Source organism: Triticum urartu, chromosome 2A (genome assembly GCF_056163025.1).
Source record: "Triticum urartu cultivar PI428250 chromosome 2A, HENAU_Tu73, whole genome shotgun sequence".
NCBI lineage: Eukaryota > Viridiplantae > Streptophyta > Magnoliopsida > Poales > Poaceae > Triticum > Triticum urartu.
Window position 1 is genome coordinate 530,696,565 of NC_141874.1, and position 25,145 is coordinate 530,721,709.

Here is a 25,145-nt window from a genome sequence, read left to right on the forward strand (position 1 = left end):
CCGACGCCTACGGCAAAGAGGAGAAGGGAGGGCGAGGTGGTGCTGCTTGAGCCCAGATCGCCTCCAACGGCCGCGCCCCTCTCCATGGGTAAAGGTGGAGACTGCGCTCGTGCTTCTCGAGCCCGATCATCCTCGCGAGGCTGGGTGGAGCATCCTCGGGAGGAGTCAGTCCCCGAGGCCCCGCTTGTTCCGGAGGTGCCAGCGTCCGGCTCAGGTTCTGGGGTCCTAGAGGCTCAGGAGCCTCCAGCCTCCCAGGCCATGGTGACGACGACGCCTCTTGCTCCTCCTTCTACCGTGCTGCTGACCCCAGGTTCCTCCGCCTCTCCTGACGTCTTGGAGCGGGCTCTTTCTGCAGTGGCCTTGCTATGAGAAGACCTTTAGGGCGCCGACAGTCGCCTGGTGGCCGGACGTCTGGAATTTGTTTCCGGCTGGCTGCATTCCAACGCGTCCGGCCGGGCGACACTGAGCCAAGCTGCCGCTGACTCCGAGAAGGACAGGGAGGTCGTCGCCCAGGCTGTGGCCGCCCGTGAGGTGGCTCTGAAGGACGCCAAGGCCTCCTAGGACCGCTGGCTGTCACTGAGGCCGAGCTGGAGACCGTGCGGAGGGAGCACATGGTGGAAGCCTGAGGCCGCAAGGTGGAGGAGGAGAAGATGAAAGCCTGAGAGGACGCTGTCAAGGATCGTGACGCCTAACTGGAGCAGTTGGCGAAGGTGCAGGCCACAAAGCGCGGCCAACTGGAGGAGTTGGAGCAGAAGCCGAAGGCGGAGAAGGTCGAGCTTGACGCCAAGGCAAAGGTCCTGACTGAGGACCGTGCGACCTTCCAACTTCTTGAAGAGAGGGTCGGACGGCGCTGAAGTCGCTCTACGAGAAGGGCTTGGAGGAGCCGCTGGTTACTGGCAATGAGGGCCCCAACCAGCTGGTTCTTTTCCTGGTTGATGCGCTTGAGCATGTCGTGAGTGGCATCGGTCCCATGGCGGAGGGAGAAGCCTGCGTTCTCTCCTCAGCCGCGCTGTCGCGTGTCTTTAGCCACCTCTACCTTCGCGATCACACCGCCCGCCTTGACGAGCTACTGGAGCCTGTGAAAGACGAGTATTACGAGGTCGCCGCTGCAGCTGTGAAGGGTCAGGTGGAGGCCCTGCAGAAGAGGTTCCGCATCTTTGCTCCCGCGCCGTCGACCAACGGCGCTACCGATCCTGCAACTCCGGCTGGTGGTGCAGGTGAAGGCAACACTGTTGGAGAAGCATCCCTTGTAGGCGATGTCGGCGTCTAGGGATGACGAGGCTACCTGCTGGCGGCTCCTTTCCTATTTTAACTTCTGCAATATGCACCATGCCTCATGGAGGAGTTGAACTCTCGTTTGATTTCAGGGGAATAACATGTCCTGTAATATTTGCTTTGAAATTCTGTGATTTCCTTTCTCTTTGCTTTATGTTCTACATCGGCAGGGCCCGACCCCGCGCATACCTCAGCCGCCATATGGCCGACCGGATCACCAGGATGGACCAAGGAGTGAGGGGCTACGTGATCAGTTAGGCTCCTGAGTCCCGATGCTCAGGAGTCCCCCTTGACGCACAAACAACTTATAAAAAGGAGATTCGGGAGTAGGTCTAGTGTTCTACGTTGGCAGGGCCCGACCCCGCGCATACCTCAGCTGCCATTGGCCCGACCGGATCACCAAGACGGACCAAGGAGTGAGGGGCTATGTCGTCAGTTAAGCTCCTGAGTCGCAATGCACAGGAGTCCCCCTTGACGTTCAAATGACCTTCGTACCTTAGCTCCGCTTGGGAGGGCGCGCGACGACCAGGTCCGCGGGACCTGGCAGGGTGGCGTATGCTTGGGCGTGACCCGAGCGCAGCCCCCTGCCCTGCTCCCTCGCGGGGCTCTCCCGGGGGGAGGCGTTGCGATGAGGCCAGACACCAAGCCCGGAGGCTCCCTGAGGTAGATACAGCCGTGAGGCCGCCTTTAGTTGTTTATCACCAGGACGGACCATGGCGCTACCGCACTTGCACGGGCATAGCCGCTCCTCGGCAGTGTCAACTGCCAGCGCGGAGCATGGTGCTTCCATTGGTACGTGGGAGTGGAGCCCCCGGGGCATGTACAACCCCGCCCTGACACGTGGCTTGCACGGCAGGGCTAGACGAGGTGTATCTGGGCACTCGTGAGCCAGCGTGGGACTCAAGAGGCCCTACCTCAAGGCGGGCTGCGCCTGGTCTTGATTCTTCATGGCTGCGGCATTCCTGCGAGATGGTTAGACAACCCGCGCCGAGTGGATTTCCTGAGGCTATCGTGCGAGAAGGCCAAGCACCAACGACCCCAGGAGGTGACGTCAACGGGGCCGCCCCGCCAGATAGAGCTCAGTCGTTGGATTTATCAACGCTTCAGGGACGGGCCTGAGCACGGACGCCGTGCCTAGCCTTCTAATGCAAAGGATCCTGAAGAAAGACAATCGACGCGCGGCTCCCATGGTAGGTGACAATCGAGCAGGTGAAATCCATAGATAGATTACGCATGAAAATAAACTAGGTTAGGTAAATGTGAGAACGATACATGCCACTGGGTTGGACCCGAGCGGCCTGGGGTTAATGCAGCCCAAGGGTCGCTCGCAGCAGAGTGAACTAAAGATGCAAGCAGATACATGCCGTTGGGTCGGACCCACACGGCCTGGGGATGATGCAGCCCAGGGGGTGCTCCCAGCTGAATGAACTTGGAAAGATGTCACCTAATTTGGTTGCTGAAGGAGTATTGGGGTAGCTGAAGACACGTAGCAAAGAAGTTGCTCCTCACGAGCCGCCGAGACCCTGAGCCTCGGGAGGCTCTAGAGGCTCAGGTGGCCTCCGGAGGATCGTCTTCATCTCCGCCAGGACCTCGTGGTGCCTCGCCTCCTGACCTGCCAGGATGCTCCGCGGAATGCGCTGGAAGGCGGAAGCCATGCTCGGCAGGCCAAACGGCATGCGAAAATAGCTGTGAGGCGGGCCCTCACACTGGCCAGCACGCGAAGGCCGGAAGCACTCCTCAGATGCGGCCCTGTTGAGCCCGGGGATGTCGATGCAGACGCGCAAGTCACCACCCTGGCCTGGGTGGGGAGAAACGCCAGGTGGGCGGCGGTCGCCGCGTATTGCTCTTGCTTCCTGAAGCTCCTGAGATGCCTTGGTGATGAACTCATGAGCACTGGGCGCTCCTCTCCCGGTGTCCTCCTGAGGAAAATGTGTCGCGAAGCATGCCTCCACATGGTGCCCGAGCGCCTCCCTCGTGATGTTGGCCAGGTCTGAGGCCCTCCAAAAGAGAGACCCCGAGGCCTGCTTGAGGAGGGCACCGGGCGCGCCTCCCTATGCGAGGGAGGGAGGCGCCCCAGGCGCTGGCGCGGATCCTGGAGTGGTGCCGCTAGAGGTGCCGCTCCCTTGAGGCCCAACGCGGAGTAGCTGCTTCTTCTTCTTGGCGTTGGCCTCAGGAGGGTACTGCGCACCCGCGCTGTCAGGGTCTTCGATTGATGCAGCTTGGAAGGTGCGCTTGAGGGAGCACACTGCGTCTCTTTCTTCGCACGGGACTGTGATGATTCTGCCACTTCCCGGCAGCTTGTGGACGTTGTAGTCATGGTGGTGGGTGACTGCCATGAATTTGCCCAGTGCTGGGTACCCAAGAATGGCATTGTATGGTAAACGGATGTGGGTGACATCGAAGTCGATGAGCTCGGTGTGGTAGTTGTCGCAATGACTGAAGCTGACAGGGAGGCGAACTTGCCCTATCGGGGTGGTGGAGCCGTCTGTCACTCATGAGAAAGGCTTGGTGGGCTGGAGCTGATCGTATGGCACTTGAAGGCCGTCAAACATTTCAACGGACAGGAAACTGAGTCCTGCGCTGCCGTCGATGAGGGTCTTGGTGACTTGGACATTACTGATGACGGGTGAGCAGAGCATCGGGAGGACGCTGGCGGTTGCCACGCACTTGAGCTGGTCCGCCGAGATAAAGGTGATGGCGTACTTGGACCACCTGAGCGGGCGCGTAGCCTCGAGCTTGGGGAGGGCTGTATTCACTTCTCGGGAGAATTGCTTGAAGAGGCGCTGGAGGCTGGGGCCTGAGCGCCACCCAAGATGCAAGCGATGGTGCGCGGCTCCTGGAAGCCCCCAGCCCCTTCATCCTGTTGATTGTTGTCGTTCTATCGGATTCGTGGGTTCCGGCAGACCCTTAAGGTTCGAACACTGGGGTGCGCACGGAGATTACGCCTTCCACCTCACCATCTCGCAAGGAACTAAAACTACTCAGAGAACTGCGCAAGAGACACAAGATTTATACTGGTTCGGGCCACCGATGTGGTGTAATACCCTACTCCAGTGTGTGGTTTGTGGATTGCCTCCTGGGGCTGGTGATGATGAACAATACAAGGAAGAACAGCCTCGCGAGGGTCTGTTATTGGCTGGGGATATGAGCCGTTAGGGGGTTCAGTCACTTCTCTCTCTCTCTCACTTGTCGATCATCGGGGACCCCTTGCAATGTGGGTGGCTAGTCCTATTTATAGAGGCCCTGGTCCTCTTCCCAAATATTGAGCGGGAAGGGATCCAACAATGGTGGGCTAATTTGAAGGGGGGCAGCGAGTACACTTATCCTGACAAAAGCAGTCTCCGCCTGCCAAAGGCTCTGGTGGTGACGCCGTGCTGGGCTCCATCGTGACCTCCGTCTCATAGTCCTCCTGGTCTTGGTCTCGTTGCACCGAAGTGGCAACCTTTGCCTGATGCCTTGGTACTCCGTGGCTGCGCTTGCCCCCTTTGCACCAAAGGGGAGAGAAGGACGCTGTGCGCGTTGGCGCCCGCCTGGCATCCTGAGTCGTCACGGCTTACGTCATGGGCACCTCGCGAGGTACCCCGCCTTCATATCTCCACCTCCTCGTGAGCCAGCCTGATGAGGCTTTGCCAGAGGATGCGCCGTGTCGTCCGCCTCGCGAGGCTTGGCCCCTCGCGACGGTCTTGAGTCTTGTCTTGATGAAGATGGGCCACGCTGGGCCCCCACTTGAGCCACGCCGCAGGCCGCAGGCAGGCAAGTCTGGGGACCCCCGTTCCCAGAATGCCGACAGTAGCCCCCGGGCCCAAGGCGCGCATGGACTTGGTCATGCCGAGAGGTGAAAGGGCAAGGGCGAAGCGCCGTGGGCCCTAACAGCCTGCGGCCTTGGGCGCCGCGTGGCGGTTGATTGGACGTGGCGTCTCCACTTCCCCACGACGCCTCGATGATTGCGCGAGTTGGACAAGTCCCTGCATGCAGAACGTGTTATGATTACCTGTGATCGTGGAGGCCGGCGGTTGGCCTTCACCGGCTATAAGTGCGGCACCACGCGTGCCCTTCCAGTCCATCCCTCCTTGCTGTCTCCTTCGCCTCTGCTCTTGCTCCGTATTGGTGTGATGGCTCCAATTCGCCGGTTCTCTGCTGCGGAGAAGGGAAAGGCTCCTCGAGAGGGGCCAGACCCTCTCCTGCCGAAGAAGCGACTCGCCCTTTGCAGCCGAGACGAGGAGGATCGTTAGGCGGTGGCGAGGCCCTGGGGCGAGCGGGCTCCGCCGGGGTTCCCGCTCCCCTTGTATGCCCATGTCGAGGGCCCCGGAGGTGTTGATGCTGATCCCTGCGGTCAGCGCCGTCGTCGGCGCCGTGGGGTCACGAAGGCATGGGTGGTTCCTCCTGGAGTCCACGCCGATGGCTCCTCCTAGGAGGGCGTGCTCCGCGTCGCCATCCCTCTTCAGTCCTGGATCCGTCTTCCTCCCTTCTTCGCCTCCATCGTTCCTCCAGGAGGGCCCCTGGAGCTCTGGCTGCAGCACGCCGACTGCAGCGCCCTCACGACCGAGGCAGAGGTCGTGGTCGCCGCCCCGGGCGAGGTTTTCATGTCCCGCGGCTGGAGAGAGATCGCCAGGGTCTGCAGGGAAAGGGGCGTCTTCGCGGTCCACCTGGAGTACGACGGCGCTGCGGTGATGTTCTTCAAGGCCTTTGAAGCGAACGGGCGCCGGCTGGAGTGTTGCCGTGGGAGAGGTGGCCAGGACCTTGCCCTGGTGAGGGCTAGGCCCGTCGACCGCTCCCTTGGCGGAGGCGCCGGGGGGTCCAGCGACTCCAGCGAAGGCTTCGCGACTCCGGAGACAAGCGACGACAGCTACGAGCCCCCGAGTCAGCGCCGCTCCCGGAGCGGGGCGGACTCGTCAGGCCGTCGCCGACCCTGATCTGGATGGAGTTGGCGCCGGTGCCCGATGGCCCACTATTGATGATGGCGTCTCTTGCAGTAGCTAGTGTAGTTAGCGTCCCTTAGGATTCGTTTCCTGCGAGGAATCAGAATGCGCCCCGTGGGGGCTTGTAAGGTGTCTGTAGTCCCGTTTGTTAATATATATGACCTTTTGCCACGGATCTATGCGAGTCGCCAATTTCGTTATAGTTCAGTCCTCCCTTTCGCACCTCATGAGGGCTTCGTGCTCTACATCGACAAGTCCCAGTCCCAAGGCAGCGTCAGCCTTCGTTGGTATGCCAGGTCGCGATGCCGTGGTCAAGGCCAGGAGGTGAGCGACCCGGGGTCCGGTAAGAGCCCCTGAGTCGCGATGCTCAGGAGGTCCCCTTTGGCGCCCAAGCAGCCATCGCTTGGTGAGAAAGGGAAGCAACATCGCTAGTACGGAATTGCTTTAGGTGTGGGGGTAGTGCTATGGTAGCCAGTGCCTGGGGTGGTGACTTATCTTGAGAATCAGGGCTCGTTCCTGGTGTGCCGTCGGGTCCGTGCGTAGGCAGGAGCGGAATCACTCGGCAAGGTCCTCGCGAGCCCCTTCTCCCTCGCCTCTGCTCCCCGTTCTGCTCTACGTCCTCGGGTCCCGGCCCTCGAGCTGGTCTCAGCCGTCGCTGGTATGCCAGGTCGCGATGCCGTGGACAAGGCCAGAGGGTGAGGGCTGGAGAGCCAGTAGGAGCCCTGAGTCGCGATGCTCAGGCGCCCCCCCTTTAACGTGCAAGCGGTTCGCGCGGGCGAGGGCAAAGGGAACCTTGTGAGGGCCTTGGCTAGCGCAGTTCCCTCCAAGGATCCTGCAGAGTCATCACAGAAAGATGGTGTTGCCATGGCGGCCATTAGTCGATCGTTAGTCACTCAAGAGCTTGCTGGTTGGAGCAGGTGAGGTGTGTCAGGGCACCCATGAGCCAGCGCGGGACTCACGAGGCCCTACCTCTAGGCGGGTTGCGCCTGACACTGGGTCGTATCTTGAGATGTGTCCCTGCAAAATTTGGTTAGATGCCGGTACTCTACGTCCTCGGGTCCCGGCCCTCGAGCTTGTCTCAGCCGTCGCTGGTATGCCAGGTCGCGATGCCGTGGACAAGGCCAGAGGGTGAGGGCTGGAGAGACAGTAAGAGCCCTGAGTCGCGATGCTCAGGCACCCCCCCTTTAACGTGCAAGTAGTCGACATGGAGAAGAAGGGATGCTGCAGACGGGCATCAAGCAATCAAGCGTGATAGGCAAATGCATAGTTGGAAATAAACGCGATGGAGATACACGCCGCTGGGCCTAGCCCCAACGGCTTGGGGATGATGCAGCCCAAGGGGCGCCCCCAATCAAGGCAAACTAACGACCGAAAGACAAAGGCAGATACATGCCGCAGGGACGGACCCACGCGGCCTGGGAGTGATGCAACCCTGGGAGGGCACTCCCAGCTGGGAATGAGGCTTGGAAGATGTCACCTGAGGATGTCGTCGGCGGAGCAGCGTTGGTGCAGCAGACTCGGTGGGCTGCGGAGCTGATCCTCACGAGCCCCCAGGCCCCGGGGCCTCGGGAGGCTCCGGAGGCACTGGTGACTCCTCGCGAGCTGTCTTCATCTCCGCCATGGCCGCGGAACGCCTGTCTTCCTGAGCCTCCATGATGCCCCTCATGAGGCGCTGGTACGCCGCAGCCACGCTCGGCAGGCCGTAGGGCATGCGAACATAGCTGTGGGGTGGACCTCCGCAGCGCCCCAATCACGAGGGCCAGAGGCGCTCCGTCATGGCGATCTGATTGAGCCCTGGTACGTCTCCGCCTGCCAAAGGCTCTGGTGGTGACGCCATGCTGGGCTCCATGGTGACCTCCATCTCGTAGTCCTCCTGGTCATGGTCTCGTTGCACCGAAGTGGCAACCTGTGCCTGATGCCTCGGTACTCCGTGGCTGCGCTTGCCCCCTTTGCACCAAAGGGGAGAGAAGGACGCTGCGCGCGCTGGCGCCCACCTGGCATCCTGAGTCGTCACAGCATACGTCATGGACACCTCGTGAGGTACCCCGCCTTGATATATCCACCTCCTCACGAGCCAGCCTGATGAGGCTTCGCCTGAGGATGCGCCGTGTCGTCCGCCTCGTGAGGCTTGGCCCATCGAGAGGGTCTTGAGTCTTGTGTTGATGAAGATGGGCCACGCTGGGCCCCCACTTGAGCCACGCCGCAGGCCGCAGCCAGGAAAGTCTGGGGACCCCCGTTCCCAGAATGCCGACACGTTCCTTCTTGGCGGCGGCAGCGAAGGGATACCAGGGTTGCCCTAAGGACGATCCTCACGAGGCTGGTCCGTCTAGGCGCCCTCACGAGGTTGGTCCTGCCAACGATCCTCGCGAGCCTGGTCGCGCCACTCTTGGTGGGGCCCACGATCGTCCTAACATCCTCCACCTCGTCTACATCCTCGGTCGTAGCCCCAGTCATTGTGCTCGGGGCGTTGACCGAAGCATCCATCTCGAATAGCCCTGAGCTCTTGACAGTCATTGGTGTTGTGCGTGCGCACGTTGTGGAAGGCATAGAACATATGGCTGCCCTTGGATGACTCAAGAAGATTTCGGCCGCGCTTGGTGTCTGGTTCTGCTGCAAGTATGGCCACCCCTTTGCGCTTCACGTCCTTGACATTGGCCTTCTTCTCCTTTGGATCTGCAGCTGCAAGCTCGAGGAGGGAGGGACGCCCCTCCTCAGCCCTTGCACACTTGGTTTCTATATTGAACAGCTCCAAGGTCATGCACAGCTCCTCACATGGATGGCGAGCTCCTCCTTCATCTTGACGTCATGGACGCCGTTGGAAAACGCGGAGATGATGGCCTTGTCCGTCACCTTGGGGATCTTGATACGCGCGTTGTTGAAGCGCTGGATGTATTTCTATAGGGTTTCTCATGGTTGTTGCTTGATGCGGCGCAGGTAACCCGCGACCGGGGGGTGGTCGCGAGTGCCCTGGAAGTTGGAAATGAAGTGGCTGCACATCTCATCCCAGGAGGAAATCAAGCCTGGGGGTAGGTTCAGGAGCCATGAGCGGGCGCCGTCCTTGAGAGCCATGGGAAACCAGTTTGCCATGACCTTTTCGTCGCCGTTGGCCACCTCAATGCTCAGCTCGTAGAGCTGTAGAAACTCCTTAGGGTCGGGGGTGTCGTCGTAGTGAGGAGGCAGATCCGGCTTGAACTTGCCCGGCCAGATGAAGCTATGGAGCTCAGGAGTGAAGGCACGGTAGCCCGCCATGGCCACCGGGGCCCGTCATGGAGGTGGAACTTGACCTTGGTGTCCCTGTGCCGCCACGGCATGTGGCACATGGCCCTGCCGCAATAAGCGATCCTGATGCGGTGGTGATGGAAGCGGTGGAGCATCTTCTTGCGGACGAGGAACCTCCTGGAAACTTCTTTCTTCATGCGCGGGCACACGGCGTGGAGGATCACGCCGCTGGGCCTTGCATGTTGTAGCGAGGACGCCGTCTTGACGCGGGGGAGGCTGAGGCGCTCCCTGAGCCGCGCGCCTCAGCACAAGGACGCCATCTTGGTGCTGAGGGGGTGGAGGCGCTCCGTGAGCCACATCACCCGCAGCTAGGGGAGGGCGAGGCAGCGAGAGGGATGGTGGTGGAGAGCCGCCCGCGGCGTTGACGAGCTCGGTGATGTGGTCCGAACAGTCCTCGTAGAGGTCGTCGACCGGGCGGTAGCAAAGGAGCTCACGTGCCATGAGCAGCGCGGCCTGCGCGTCAGTGGGGGTGCGGTGGGCATGAGACGATGAGATGGCCGGAGTCAGCGATTGGGAGGCGGTGCGACCATCTCGCCGCACAGAGGGGTGCAGTGAAGAGGCTTGCTACTTGTTTACCGTCGGCCCGGTGGCGGCGTCGGTGGCAGGTGACGGAGAACGGCGGGGATGTCCGCCGACAGGGGCGGTCTGAGCGACACGGGTGGCGAGAGTGGCCCGGTGCTCAACGCGGGCCCGGCGAGCATCGGCCATGAACTTGGCGAAGCGGTGAAGCGCGGATCGATGAAGAGGAAAGCTTCGGTGCACCCCTACCTGGTGCGCCAAATGTCGGATTTCGGGTTCTGGCAAAACCCTTGAGGTTCGAACACTGCGGTGCGCACGAAGATCTCTCCCCCTCACTATCTCACGCACTCTATGATCTCACGGCCTAGCTCGACGAACCCAAAGGACACGAGACACAAGATTTATACTGGTTTGGGCCACCGTTGTGGTGTAATAACCTACTCCAGTGTGGTGTGGTGGATTGCCTCTTGGGCTGAGGATGAACAGTTACAAGGGAAGTACAGCCTCGCGAGGAGAGGTGTTCTTGTGCTTGGTGAACTTTAGTGTTGGGTGCTATGGATTCGATCTAGGTTTCGATCGCCCTCCTATGGTGGTGGCTAGTCCTATTTATAGAGGCCCCGGTCCTCTTCCCAAATATTGAGCAGGGAGGGATCCCACAACGGCCAAATTCGAAGGGAGACAACTAGTACAAGCTATCCTGACAAAAGTGGTCTTCGCCTGCCAAAGGCTCTGGTGGTGACGCCGTCTTGGGCTCGACGATGACCTCAGTCTTGCCGTCCTGCTGGTCTTGGTCTTGTTGCACCGATATGGAAACCTTTGCCTGATGTCTCGGGACTCCTCGCCTGCACTTTCCCCTTTAGCACCAAAGAGGAAATGAGGACGCTGCGCGCGCTGGCGCCTGCCTGGTTCTAGTCGTCATGGCTTGCATCACAAGAACCTCGCTGTAACATCCACGATGCGGCTATATCTCCCATGTGTCGAGGCACGAGTTAGAGGCATAACCGCATGGTGGTTTAGTCACAAGTGGGATAATCTTCACACAATCCCATGTACTGAATAAGAAAGACATAAAGAGTTGGCTTACAATCGCCACTTCACACAAATAACAAGTTAAACATACATCATCCAGAATACAATCAAGGTCCGACTACGGAACAAAAATAAAGGAAGACAACCCCCGATGCTAGATCCTCGATCGTCCCAACTAGGCTCCACTACTGATCAACAGGAAATGAAACAAAACAAAAATCGAGATCTTCATCGAGCTCCCACTTGAGCTGGGTTGCGTCACCTGTACTGGTATCATCGGCACCTGCAACAGTTTGGAAGTATTCGTGAGTCACGAGGACTCAACAATATCACACCCACGAGATCAAGACTATTTAAGCTTATGGATAGGATAGGGTAATGAGGTGGAGCTGCAGCAAGCACTAAGCAATATGGTGGCTAACATATGCAAATGATAGCAAGAAGAGAAGCAACGCAACGGTCGAGAAGCTATAAGTGATCAAGAAGTGATCCTTAAGCTTACGTTCAAGCATAACACAAAAACCGTGTTCACTTCCCGGACTCCGCCTAGAAGAGACCATCACGGCTATACACGTGATTGATTCATTTTAATTAAGTCAAGTGTCAAGTTCTCTACAACCGGATATTAACAAATTACCATCTGCCACATAACCGCGGGCATGACTTTTCTAAAGTTTAAACCCTGCAGGGGTGTCCCAACTTAGCCCATCACAAGCTCTCATGGTCAACGAAGGATATTCCTTCTCCTAGGAAGACCCGATCAGTCTCGGAATCCCGGTTACAACACATTTCGACAATGGTAAAACAAGACCAGCAAGACCACCCATTGTGCCAACAAATCCCGATAGGAGCTGCACATGTCTCGTTCTCAGGGCACACCGGATAAGCTAAGCGTACAGGTACCAACATAACCCAAGTTGCCAAGGAACGGTCCCGCACGGTGCTCTAGTTTGGACCAACACTCAGAGGAGCACTGGCCCGGGGGTTTAAAATAAAGATAGCCCTTGAGTCTGTAGAACCCAAGGGAAACAGGCTTAGGTGGCAAATGGTAAAACCAAGGTTGGGCCTTGCTGGAGGAGTTTTATTCAAAGCGAACTGTCAAGGGGTTCCCATAACACCCAACCGCGTAAGGAACACAAAATCAAGGAACATAACACCAGTTTGACGGAAACTAGGGCGGCAAGAGTGGAACAAAACACCAGGCATAAGGCCGAGCCTTCCACCCTTTACCAAGTATATAGATGCATTAAATTAGATAAGAGATATTGTGATATCCCAACATATCAGGTTCCAACATAGAACAACCTCGGCTTCTCCTGCAACTAACAACGCTATAAGAGGGGCTGAGCAAAGCGGTAACATAGCCAAACAACGGTTTGCTAGGAAGGTGGGATAGAGGCTTGGCATGGAAATATGGGAGGCATGATATAGCAAATGGTAGGTAGCACGGCATAGCGTTAGATCGAACAACTATCAAGCAAAGATGGAAGTGATTTCAAGGGTATGGTCATCTTGCCTGAGATCCCTCAAGGCAGAAGAACGAGTCCAAGAAGAAGACAAACGGACGTAGTCGAACGGATCCTCACAACTCCGGAACGAAACCGAAGCTATTGAGAGAAGCAAGCGGGAAAGAAGCAAGCAACATAGTAAACAACCATCACATAACCATGGCATGATGCACAACCAAGTATGGTGCATGTCTGGTTTAATGAGGCATGACAAAGTGCACAAACAAAACTACAAGTTAAGTGGAGCTCAATATGCAACGAGTTGCATATTCACGAAACACCACATTCGATTATTTAGTTCTCTCCCGTTTATGTACCCAACAAAATTAAATGTTCCTAAAACATGGCAAGAGGTGAAACATAAGTAAACTACACATTTTAGGCAGTTTTAAGTGAGGCCGGAAACAACAAACAACAATTCTGGTAAATCCTCATGTGCATTAGCAATTTAATGCAACAACAATTTTAAACACTTAAAATGTTATTATCATGATGCGGATGACATGTTGAAGTGTTATGCAATATTTATGAAAATGTTGATAAGAGCATATTATGAAGTATTTGTCATCGTGGCGGAAAACGAAAGGGGTGCCACGACAACGACAATGGAAATGATGCCACGACAACATTTCGATGATCCGACAACTCATCGAGATGTCGGTGCAAAAGAAGGTGCATGTGCGAAACATGCAAGAGTGACGGGGAGTGATCCCGAATACCGGGTGTCCCATGACGGTGGCAAGGAAACGAGGAACGTGCAGGGATCAATTCGTGCATGGAGCAAACATAGGCATCTCATACAACACATCACAAGCATTCGTTCACGGGCGGTCGTCTTGGGGTTATACATTCGAAGCGTGGAAATGGGACGGTTCTCTTTCGGTGCAAAGTAGAGGAAGTAGACGTTCTCGGGGTGTTGTGGGAAGTAGTGGTTCACACGATGGTAGTTGAACTTGGCGCTTACGTTACATGGGTCTTCGGCGACGGTAGTCGTACATGGTTCGGAGTGGTACTTGCGTCTTCGGACTTGCCGGTCTCAAATCCTGTGACGGTAGCGGTACACGTAGTCATAGTGTTCGGGTCATCGGTAGAGGTACTAGACGCATCATCGGGTGCAGTCATACACGAGGATCTTGACGACTCCACGTAGTCGTACATGTTCAAGAAGAAATTTATGCGGCGTCATGGCACTTGGCGCATCCACAAGGTACTTGACTTCATGGTACTTGACGATTTCGAAGACATCGAAAGACAAACTTGGCGGTCCTCCTTAACCTGCTACTTGGCGTGCATCAACCTGTTGACAAACAATGTAAATAGGCGACAGAGAGGTCTCTTGCGGTCTTCCGGTCAACATGAACAGGAGGCCAAGGCAGGGCACATCGACTGCAAGAGGAGCCAGGGTTCCTGCCTGCCATGACGGCTTGCAAGAGGATGACAAAGCAGCGGTGGTCAATGCCCATGGCGGTTCAGGGCGCGGTGCAGGGCTGCAGGCTGACGCTGCTGGCGATCTGGGGACGCCGGGAGCCCAAGCAGAGGAGTAGGTGCTGCTCCGGCGACGCATCGGTGCAGGGAACGAAAAGAAAAGCACGGGCATGAGGAAGGACATGGCAGAGGAGGGGCTTGAGCAGCAGCAAGAGGAGAGGCGGAGGCGAAGCAGGGAGGCGGAGCTCCTGCAAAGCGGCGGCGGCGCGGCTGATTGTTGGTGATGGGGAGCCCCGGCAACGACGAGCTGTAGGAGGCTGGCCTTGAAGCGTCGTTGCTCGAGGCGAGGAGCAGGAGCCGGCACCGACGAAGGGGAGGCCCGAGGTGGCGTTGGCCCACGGCGACCGCAAGGCAACGAGCTTGGCATGCCGGAGGTGGGGACGGGGCCCTGACGTGGTGTCCGGCCGGGACCGGGCAAGGGCGGCGGAGGCGGCCTGATCTAGAGGTGTAGGCGAGCGAGACTGCGCAACGGCGGCCTCGCGCAAGGAGGATGACGGCGGATTGGGAGGTCCTCCTGATCGGGACGAGGAGGAGGGGTTCGAGGAGAAAGGTTCAAGGGGAGATGGAGGTGTGGGGATCGGGCAGAGGCTGCAGTTCGGGAGGAGGACGAGGGGGGTCGAGGAGATGGGGGTTCGGGCGTGGGGGCTTCTGGCGGCACGAGGGAAGATGCGAGGGAGATGGTTCGCCTAGGCCTAGGGTTAGGATTAGGAGGGGGGTCGGCTGGGCCTTAGAAGTCTAGATAGACATAGGTGGGCCGCGGGGATGGGAAAAGTGCCAGGAGCTATCTCTCTCTCTCCTCTTCTTATTTTTTTAGCAGAAAACAATTAAGGACAAGAAAAGGAAAGAGGGAGGTTAGGGAAAGAATTTGCGTACGCGGATAAATTTCCCGGACTCACAAAAATACGAGGAATTTGACAAAAATGTCCTGAGGACTTTTAGAGGAAGTAAAAGCCACACGCGTTGGATTTATCTCGGCAAGTTTGAATTTAGAAACACATTCAAATGAACTCCAAATGGGTTGAAATTATAGGAGGTGACCCTACACAATAGATGTGATTTATGGGCAGATTTGGAACATTAATGGAGAAAGTAAAATTGCAACCCAATTTGCAATTTAACTTAAAAGGTCGAAAAGGAAGGATAGAAGGTTGAGTCAGGTAAGGGAAGAGTTGAAGAGTAGTGCAATTGTGTTATGGGTGATAATAGCTCCCTAAATATTAGGAGGATATGTTATGAAGAGAAGTCACTCTTCCCTCGATTTAAATGGATCGAAGATCCACACAATTTATTTAGTTGAGATGCAAAAGATTTATGGCGTGATAGCATGATGACATGATGCAATGCAAAAAGATCACGTGATGAATGAAACAAACAAAAACAAATCACACCATGAATCTCAGAAACCATGGAAGGCATCTGAAGCTCCGGTCTTGGGGCGTCACACTCGCGAGGTGCCCCTCGCCTTGATCTCTCCGCCCTTCGCGAGCCATCCTGGTGAGGCCGCCCCTGAGGAGGTCTTGCGTCATCTGCCTTGCGAGGCTTGGCCCCTCGCGAGGGTCTTGAATGTTTGCTGGTGAAGACAGGCCATACGGGGCCGCTGGTCGAACCACGCTGCGGGTCGCAGGCAGGCAAGTCTGGGGACCCCCGTTCCCAGAACACCGACAGTGACTACCACAAGTCCATAGAGTGCGCCCGAGATGGTGCCAAGCTGGCCGAGTCGCTGGTCATAGCTGAGGAGCGGCGCCAACTCGGCCGCATCATCGCCTTGGCCAACAAGACATTGGCCGAGCTGATCCTGGCCGAGGATCCGGCCAACGAGGCCTCATTCAAACCCTCCAAGGAGACCAAAAAAGTGAAGCTGAACCCGGAAGACCCTCGCTACAGCAAGTACGTTGCCCTGGGCACCCGCCTCGATAGCAAATAGGAAGGCAAGCTCGTCGACTTCCTCCGTGAGAATCGAGATATTTTTGCATGGACCCTGAAGGACATGCCGGGTATCCCAAGGAAGTACGTCGAGCACAAACTCCACGTCCGCAAGGACACCAAGCCTGTCCGTCAACCCCTGTGACGTTTTTCTGAAGAGATGAGAAGAACCATCGGTGAAGATGTAACACCCTCGATGCGACTATATCTCCCACGTGTCGAGGCACGACTTAGAGGCATAATCGCATTGAAGGCATATGTCGCAAGTGAGGTAATCTTCACACAACCCATGTAATATAATAAGGAAAAGGATACATAGTTGGCTTACAATCGCCACTTCACACAATTACATGAATAAAGCATTACATCAACCAAATACACTCATGGTCCGACTACGGAACCAAAGTAAAAGAAGAACCCCAAATGCGACAAAGGTCCCTGATCGACCCCAACTGGGCTCCACTACTGATCAACTAGAACAAAACAACACAAAGGACAAGATCTTCAACGAGCTCCTCCTGAGCTTGGTTGCGTCACCTGCTCGGTAACATCGGCACCTGCAAACTGGTTTTGGAAGTATCTGTGAGCCACAGGGACTCAGCAATCTCGCACCCTCGCGATCAAGACTATTTAAGCTTATGGGTAAGGTAAAGGTATGAGGTGGAGCTGCAGCAAGCGACTAGCATATATGGTGGCTAACCTATTCGCAAAAGAGAGCGAGAAGAGAAGGCAAAGCACGGTCGATAAAAGTATGATCAAGAAGTGATCCTGGACTACCTACATCAAGCATAACTCCAACAACCGTGTTCACTTCCCGGACTCCGCCGGAAAGAGACCATCACGGTTACACACACTGTTGATTCATTTTAATTAAGGTCGACTTCAGGTTTTCTACAACCGGACGTTAACAAATTCCCATCTGCCCATAACCGCGGGCACGGCTTTCGAAAGTTCAAATCCCTGCAGGGGTGTCCCAACTTAGCCCATGACAAGCTCTCACGGTCAATGAAGGAATAGACCTCCACCCGAGACATTCCGACCAGACTCGGTATCCTAGTACAACAAGACATTTCGACAGGGTAAAACTAAACCAGCAACACCGCCCGAATGTGCCGACAGATCCCGATAGGAGCTGCACATATCTCTTTCTCAGGGCACACTCAGATGAGACATCCTACGAGTAAAACCAACCCTCAAGTTGCCCCGAGGTGGCCCCGCAGTCTACTCGGTCGGACCAACACTCAGAGGAGCACTGGCCCAGGGGGGGTTAAAATAAAGATGACCCTTGAGTCTGCAGAACCCAAGGGAAAGAAAAGGCTAGGTGGCGAATGGTAAAACCAATGTTGGGCATTGCTGGAGAAGCTTTACTTAAGGCAAACTGTCAAGGGGTTCCCATTATAGCCCAACCGCGTAAGGGACGCAAAATCCGGGAACATAACACCGATATGACGGAAACTAGGGCGGCAAGAGTGGAACAAAACACCAGGCATAAGGCCGAGCCTTCCACCCTTTACCAAGTATATAGATGCGTAATTAAATAAGATATATAGTGATATCCCAACAAGTAAATAAATGTTCCAACAAGGAACGGTATCTCCATGTTCCAACAAGGAACAAACTTCAATCTTCACCTGCAACTAACAATGCTATAAGAGGGGCTGAGCAAAGCGGTAACATAGCCAATCAACGGTTTGCTAGGACAACATGGGTTAGGGGCTGAACATGGAAATTTGGGAGGCTGACAAGCAAGTGGTAGACATCGTAGCATTGGCATAGCAAAAGAGCGAGCAAACTAGCATAGTAAAGATAGTAGTGATTTCGAGGGTATGATCATCTTGCCTGAAATCCCGCAAGGAAGAAGAACGAGTCCATGAAGAAGACAAACGGACGTAGATGAACGGGTCCTCACAAACTCTACGTTACCGGAACCAACCCGAAGAAGCAAACACCGGAAAAGAAGCACACAACATAGTAAACAACCAACACATGAACATGGTATGATATGCGAGATGCGGGATGCGATGCGGTTTGCAAAATGCAAGAAATGACAGGAAATGCATGAACCTGGCCTCAACATGGAAAACCAAGTGTGCCACTGGATAGAGGGGATGAAATCACCTGAAAATGATATAAAGATCATAGGAATCGGAGCTACGGTTTGGAAATGGCAAGCGTTTTACGAAATGAACCGGTCTGCGATTTACAGCAAGTAGGCATATGAATGCAACGAAATGAACATGCTACAGCCACCAAACATGAAAACAAAATGCATGGAAGGGATGTACACAAGATGCTTATCAAAACACTAGCACTGAGCCATGGCCAATTCATCCATTATGAGGTTCAAACAAGCATGGCAAAACTGAATAAGCAAAACAGATTTCAGACTTAGTGAAATTAACACTAGTCTGAAATTTCAGACCACGATGCTCTCTTCGGAGCAGCAGAACAACATGATACTTAACCTGAACATGACAAGTAAGAACATGGCATGGAGCTACTCAACAAGCTTAACAAAACACCCGAAGTGACCTGGGGCCAAAAGGGTTCACAAAATACTCTAACGAGCACACGAACATAGATGAAACACAATCAGTTTTCAGACTTAGTGAAAACTGAGACATGCTGGAATTGTAACTCACAGAGGCATGTAAACGAGCTCGATGCACTCACTACGGTGCAAGTCATGGCAAGGCAAGCATACATCCATAAAGAAGGCACAAAATGCTAGCTAGACATGGCAAGAACAATGGCATAGCATGCATGGATCACTAGCAATAGCATCGGCAAAATCGCAAAAGAGTTCACGATCTGCCCAAATTAACAACGATGCAAAAGTAGAGCTCGATTGAATCAAGCTAGTCTGCACCAAACTAGCAAGTAAAGACATGGATGGATAGAGCATAACAAGATTAACAAATGTCCCTTACTGAACATACTCAAAAGGGGCACGGATCACTAGGAAACAAGCTGAACATATGGCATCCCTGAAAACAGATTACTCAGGTACCTCTCTTTGCAAGCTTGCACAAGACACCACACACATCCTAAAAATGCATGGGTGGCACCTCTGGAAAGAAGACAAGATGCTCAACAATTCATCCCAAAGGGGCACAGACATATCATGCACACAATAATCATGGCAAAATGACAAAAGTCAATGATGAGCTAACGGATCTGCAGTTTAACTCATGATGCCTCCTTCTAACAGAATTTTGGGCATCAAGATGACCTCAAATGCAAATGATGCAATGGAGTGAAATGATGTACTCGTCGGGATGAAGATTTTGATATATCATATGTCCAAAACGGAGCTACGGATGCGGAGATATAGCATAACGAACATGGGCAGTTGAAACATGGCAAACTCGGGGACTTAGTGAAAATATACCCTCGAAATAGTCAACTCGGGATGGCGCGGTGCGGGACGACGCGGATCCAGATCGGAGACGAAGCGTTTGGATCGGGGGACGGGTGGATCTCATCCACCCGCCCGGATCTGACCGGAGCGGATTCCGGCGAGAAGGTCCGAACTCCGGGGATGGCCGGTTCCGGCGATGGTGGCGAGGAGCCTCGGTGGCGGAGGCGGGCCGTGCCGGCGAAGGGCCGTGGTCGGCGGGGACTCGGCCGGGCGATGAGCGTGCGCCGGTGAGGAGCTTCGGCCGGGAAGCAGCTCCGGCCGGCGAGCTGCGTGGCGCGGCGAGGCTTGGGGCGGCGCGGCGATGCGGCCGGGCGATGACGGAGGGTCGCGGGTGGGGCGGCGACCGCGGTGGGCGGCGGCGGATCCGGGCGGCGCGCGAGCATAGGCGGCGGGGCGATGGAGGCGCGGTGGCCGGTGCAACTCCGGCGACCGGCGGGCGGCGCGGCGCGTCTCGGGCGGCGGCGGATCCCGGCCCGGTTCGGCTCCGCGCGGGCCGGATCTGGGCCGGCGGGCTCGGTGGCGGGAGGAGAGAGAAGGGCGGTGAGGTGGCGGCCTGGGAGTGGAGGAGGTCGGCGGCGGAGACGACGTGGCAAGGCGCGGTTGGCCGGAGCGAGGTGGCAGCGGCGGCGGGACATGTCCGGTCGGCGGGACGGACATGTCCGGTGGCGCGGGGAGGTGGTAGGCTAGGGTTTCGTCCGCGAAAATGGATGGGGAGGACATATTTATAGGTAGAGGGAGCTAGGAGAGTCCAAATGAGGTGCGGTTTTCGGCCACGCGATCGTGATCGAACGACCGAGACGATGGAGCAGAGTTAGGTGGGTTTTGGGCCAAATTGGAGGGGTGTTGGGCTGCAACACCCACGAGGCCTTTTCGGTCCCTCGGTTAACCGTTGGAGCATCAAACGAAGTCCAAATGATACGAAACTTGACAGGCGGTCTACCGGTAGTAAACCAAGGCCGCTTGGCAAGTCTCGGTCCAATCCAGAAATGTTTAATCCCCACACACGAAAGAAAGGTAGAATTGACCACCGGAGGAGAGCGAAGCGCCGGAATGCAAAATTGACAACGGGGAAAATACTCGGATGCATGAGATGAACATGTATGCAAATGCAATGCACGTGATGACATGATATGCAATGCATGACACGCAAGCAATGACAACGCAACAACAACAACGAATAACTGCACGACACCTGGCACATCGGTCTCGGGGCGTTACAGAAGAGGTCGCCAAGCTTTTGGCGGCTGGCTTCATCATGGAAGTGTTTCACCCCGAGTGGCTGGCCAACCCAGTCCTCGTCCTGAAGAAGAACAATACCTGGCGCATGTGTATCGATTACACCAGCCTAAACAAGGCCTGCCCCAAGGACTCGTTCGCCCTCTCGAAGATCGACCAAGTCATCGGCTCCACTGTCGGGTGTGAGCTCCTGTCCTTCCTACTCCGGCTATCATCAGATCAAGCTGGACCCGGCCGACGCCCTGAAGACGTCCTTCATCACGCCCGTTGGGGCGTATTGCTACATCACCATGTCATTCGGCCTGAAGAATGTCGACGCCACCTTCCAACGCTGCATGCAGAAATGCCTGCTGCCGGAACTCGGCCGCAACATCCACGTCTATGTGGACGACATCCTAGTGAAGACCAAGCATCACCTCATGCTCCTCAACGACCTGAAGGAAACCTTCGCCAACCTGCACGAATACAAGGTCAAGCTCAACCCGGAGAAATGTGTTTAAGGCGTCCCAGGAGGAAAGCTACTCGGCTTCCTCGTCTCGGAGCGCGACATTGAGGAAAACCCGGAGAAGATCAAGGCCATCGAGCGCATGCGCAAGTCGGCTCGACTGCGCGATGTCCAGAAATTCACCACCTGCTTGGCCTCGGTCAGCCGGTTTCTCAGCCGACTGGGCGAGAGGGGCTTGCCCCTGTATCAGCTGATGAAGAAGACGATGCCGTTCGAATGGAACGACCAGGCAGACGAGGCTTTCCAGGACCTCAAGCGCATGCTCTCCACCGCACTCATCTTGGCCGCACTGGCCGAGAAGGAGCCGCTGTTGCTCTACATCGCTGCAACCTCGCGGTCGGTCAACACGATGATGGTGGTCGAGTGACCAGAGAAGGGCAAGATCCAAGCCGTCCAGCGTCCTGTCTATTACCTGAGCGAGGTGCTCTCCGCCTCCAAGCAGAACTACCCGCACTACCAGAAGATGTGTTACAGCGTGTCCTTCACTGCCAAGAAATTGAAGCAGTACTTCCAAGAGAACGTTGTCACCATGGTCAGCATGGCCCCTCTCGGCGAGATCATCGGGTACCAGGATGCCTGTGGCCAGGTCACCAAGTGGGCACTCGAGCTAGCCAGCCACACCAACCTCTACAAGCCCCGCACTACGATCAAGTCCCAAGCTCTGGCCGACTTCGTCGTCGACTGGACCGAGACCGAGTACCAGCCGCCGCTGCCGGACTCAACGCACTGGCGCATGCACTTCGACGGCTCGAAGATGCGTCTCGGCCTAGGGGACGCCATTGTGCTGTGCTCCCCGAAGGGCGACCGACTCAAATACGCGCTCCAGATCCACTTCACCGCCTCCAACAACATTGCCGAGTACGAAGCCCTTGTGCATGGCCTTTGGCCTGCCAAGGAACTCGGCATTCGGCGCATCCTGTGCTATGGCGACTCGGATCTTGTGGTGCAACAGTGCTCCAGCGAATGGGACACCCGCGACCCCAACATGGCGAGCTACCACTTCCTCGTTCAGAAGTTGTCCGGATCCTTCACGGGCTGCGAGTTCCTCGACGTCCCACACACGGAAAATGAGGCGGCCAACACGCTCGCCAAGATAGCCTCGTCCCGACAATCCATCCCGTCTGGCGTCTCCCTCGAGAACTTGCACAAGCCGTCCGTCAAGCCATCTCCGCACTCCAAGTCCATCTACGTCCCAGACGCCCCGGCCGTGCCTCAACCCGGTCCGGGGCCTGCCGAACCCGGCCCGGAGACTGCTCAACCCGGCGCCGCCGTTCCCAACCCGGGGGCTGCCTCCCAGAACCCGCCATGGTAGCCGTCTTCACCGTGGTGACGGCGCCATCATGGGCCCTGTCCATCTCAGAGTTTCTGGAGAACGGGGTCCTCCCCACAGACGAGACCGAAGCCCGGCAAGTGCAGCGCCGAGCATCCGCCTATAGCATCATCAACAACGAGCTCGTCAAAGGCAGCTCCACCGGCGTGTTCCAGCGCTGCGTCGAGCAAGACAAGGGCATTGATATCCTCCTCGACATACACCAGGGCGAGTGCGGGCACCACGCCGCCTAGTGGTCCCTGGTGGCCAAGGCTTTCCGCCATGATTTCTACTAGCCCAGGGCCCTCGAAGACGCCGAGTCGCTCGTCCTCAAGTGCGAGGGATGCCAGCGCTTCAGCAAGCATAGCTACCAGCCGGCGTCGGCACTCTAGACCATCCCGATCGCCTGGCCCTTCGCGGTCTGGGGACATGACATGGTGGGGACCTTCAAGGCCACTTGAGGCATCATGACACATTTGCTGGTGGCAGTGGACAAGTTCTGTCGGCGTCCTGGGAACGGGGGTCCCCAGACTTGCCTGCCTGCGGCCCATAGCGCGGCTGCTTCAGCGGCCCTGTACGGCCCATCTTCACCAACAAACATTGAAGACCCTCGCGAGGGGCCAAGCCTCGTGAGGCGGATGATGCAAGACCTCCTTAGGGGCGGCCTCACCAGGTTGGCTCACGAGGGGCAGAGAAATCAAGTCAAGGGACACCTCGCGAGGTTTGCATGACGCAAGCCATGACGACTGGAGCCATGCGGGCGCTAGCGCGTGCAGCGTCCTCGTTTTCTCTTTGGTGCTAAAGGGGCAAGCGCAGGCGAGGAGTCCCAAGGCATCAGGCAAAGGTTTCCATATCAGTGCAACAAGACCAAGACCAGCAGGACGGCAGGACGGAGGTCACCGTGGAGGCCAAGACAGCATCACCACCAGAGCCTTTGGCAGGCGAAGACTAGTTTTGTCAGATAGCTTGTACTAGTTGTCCCCCTTCAAATTAGCCGCTGTGGGATCCCTTCCCGCCTGATATTTGGGAAGAGGACCAGAGCCTCTATATATAGGACTAGCCACCACCATAGTAGGGAGGCTGATCGGATATCATCTAGAGAGACCATCCCCAACCACTCAAGTCCACCAAGCACAAGAACACCTCACCTTAGGAGGTTGTTCTTCCCTTGTAACCGTTCATCCTCAGCCCAAGAGGCAATCCACCACACCACACTGGAGTAGGGCATTACACCACAATGGTGGCCCGAACCAGTATAAATCTTGTGTCTCGTGTTCTTTGGGTCCATGGTGATAGGCCGTGAGATCGTGGAGTCTGCGAGCTAGAGAGGGGGAGAGATCTTTGAGCGCACCCCAGTGTTCGAACCTCAAGGGTTTTGTAGGAACCCGAAATCTGACATTTGGCGCGCCAGGTAGGGGTGCATCAGAGCTTCTCTTCCGCTAGTTGATCTGCCGAAACTCCGCGGTTCCGATGTCCGGTGACCCGATGACCAACGCTGACCGCTGGGCAGCATGGCCGGCCTGGGCAGCGCCACCCCCCCCCCCAAGAAGACCTCAACCCTGTGCCCCAGGCGGATTGCGTGTAACACCCACAATGCGGCTATATCTCCCACGTGTCGGGGCATGACTTAGAGGCATAGCCGCATGGTAGGCTTGTCGCAAGAGGGGTAATCTTCACACATCCCATGTACTGAATAAGAAAGGGATAATGACTTGGCTTACAATCGCCACTTCACACAATACATAAATAATTCATAAAACATCCAAAGTACAATCAAAGGTACGACTACGGAACCAAAATAAAAGAAGACAATGCTACCTCTTGAGCACTGTGTTGGTTTTCCCTGAAGAGGAAGGGATGATGCAGCAAAGTAGCATAAGTATTTCCCTCAGTTTTTGAGAACCAAGGCATCAATCCAGTAGGAGGCTACGCGCGAGTCCCTCGTACTTGCACAAAACAAATAAATCCTCGCAACCAACGCGATAAGGGGTTGTCAATCCTTACACGACCACTTACGAGAGTGAGATCTGATACATATGATGAGATAATTTTTTTGGTATTTTTATGATAAAGATGCAAAGTAAAATAAAAGCAAAATAAAAAGCAAAGGAAATAACTAAGTATTGGAAGATTAGTATGATGAAGATAGACCCAGGGGCCATAGGTTTCACTAGTGGCTTCTCTCAAGAGCATAGGTATTTTACGGTGGGTGAACGAATTACTGTTGAGGAATTGACAGAAATGAGCATAGTTATGAGAATATCTAGGTATGATCATGTATATAGGCATCACGTCCGAGACAAGTAGACCGACTCCTGCCTGCATCTACTACTATTACTCCACTCATCGACCACTATCCAGCATGCATCTAGAGTATTAAGTTCATGAAAACAGAGTAACGCCTTAAGCAAGATGACATGATGTAGTGGGATAAACTCATGCAATATGATGAAAACCCCATCTTGTTATCCTCGATGGGAACAATACAATACATGCCTTGCTGCCCCTACTGTCACTGGGAAAGGACACCGCAAGATTGAACCCAAAGCTAAGCACTTCTCCCATTGCAAGAAAGATCAATCTAGTAGGCCAAACCAAACTGATAACTCGAAGAGACTTGCAAAGATAACCAATCATACATAAAATAATTCAGAGAAGATTCAAATATATTTCATAGATAGACTTGATCATAAACCCACAATTCATCGGTCTCAACAAACACACCGCAAAAAGAAGA

The 25,145-nt window shown here is 55.6% G+C and overlaps 1 protein-coding gene across 1 annotated transcript; it reads left to right on the forward strand.

The window, feature by feature from the left end:
• Positions 1-21,562: 21,562 nt before the first annotated feature.
• On the forward strand, positions 21,563-22,411 carry LOC147985756 (uncharacterized). Its single transcript, XM_087541726.1, has one exon. It carries the CDS (start codon positions 21,563-21,565, stop codon positions 22,409-22,411), a length of 849 nt encoding a protein of 282 aa, XP_087397852.1.
• The last annotated feature ends 2,734 nt before the right edge of the window (positions 22,412-25,145 follow it).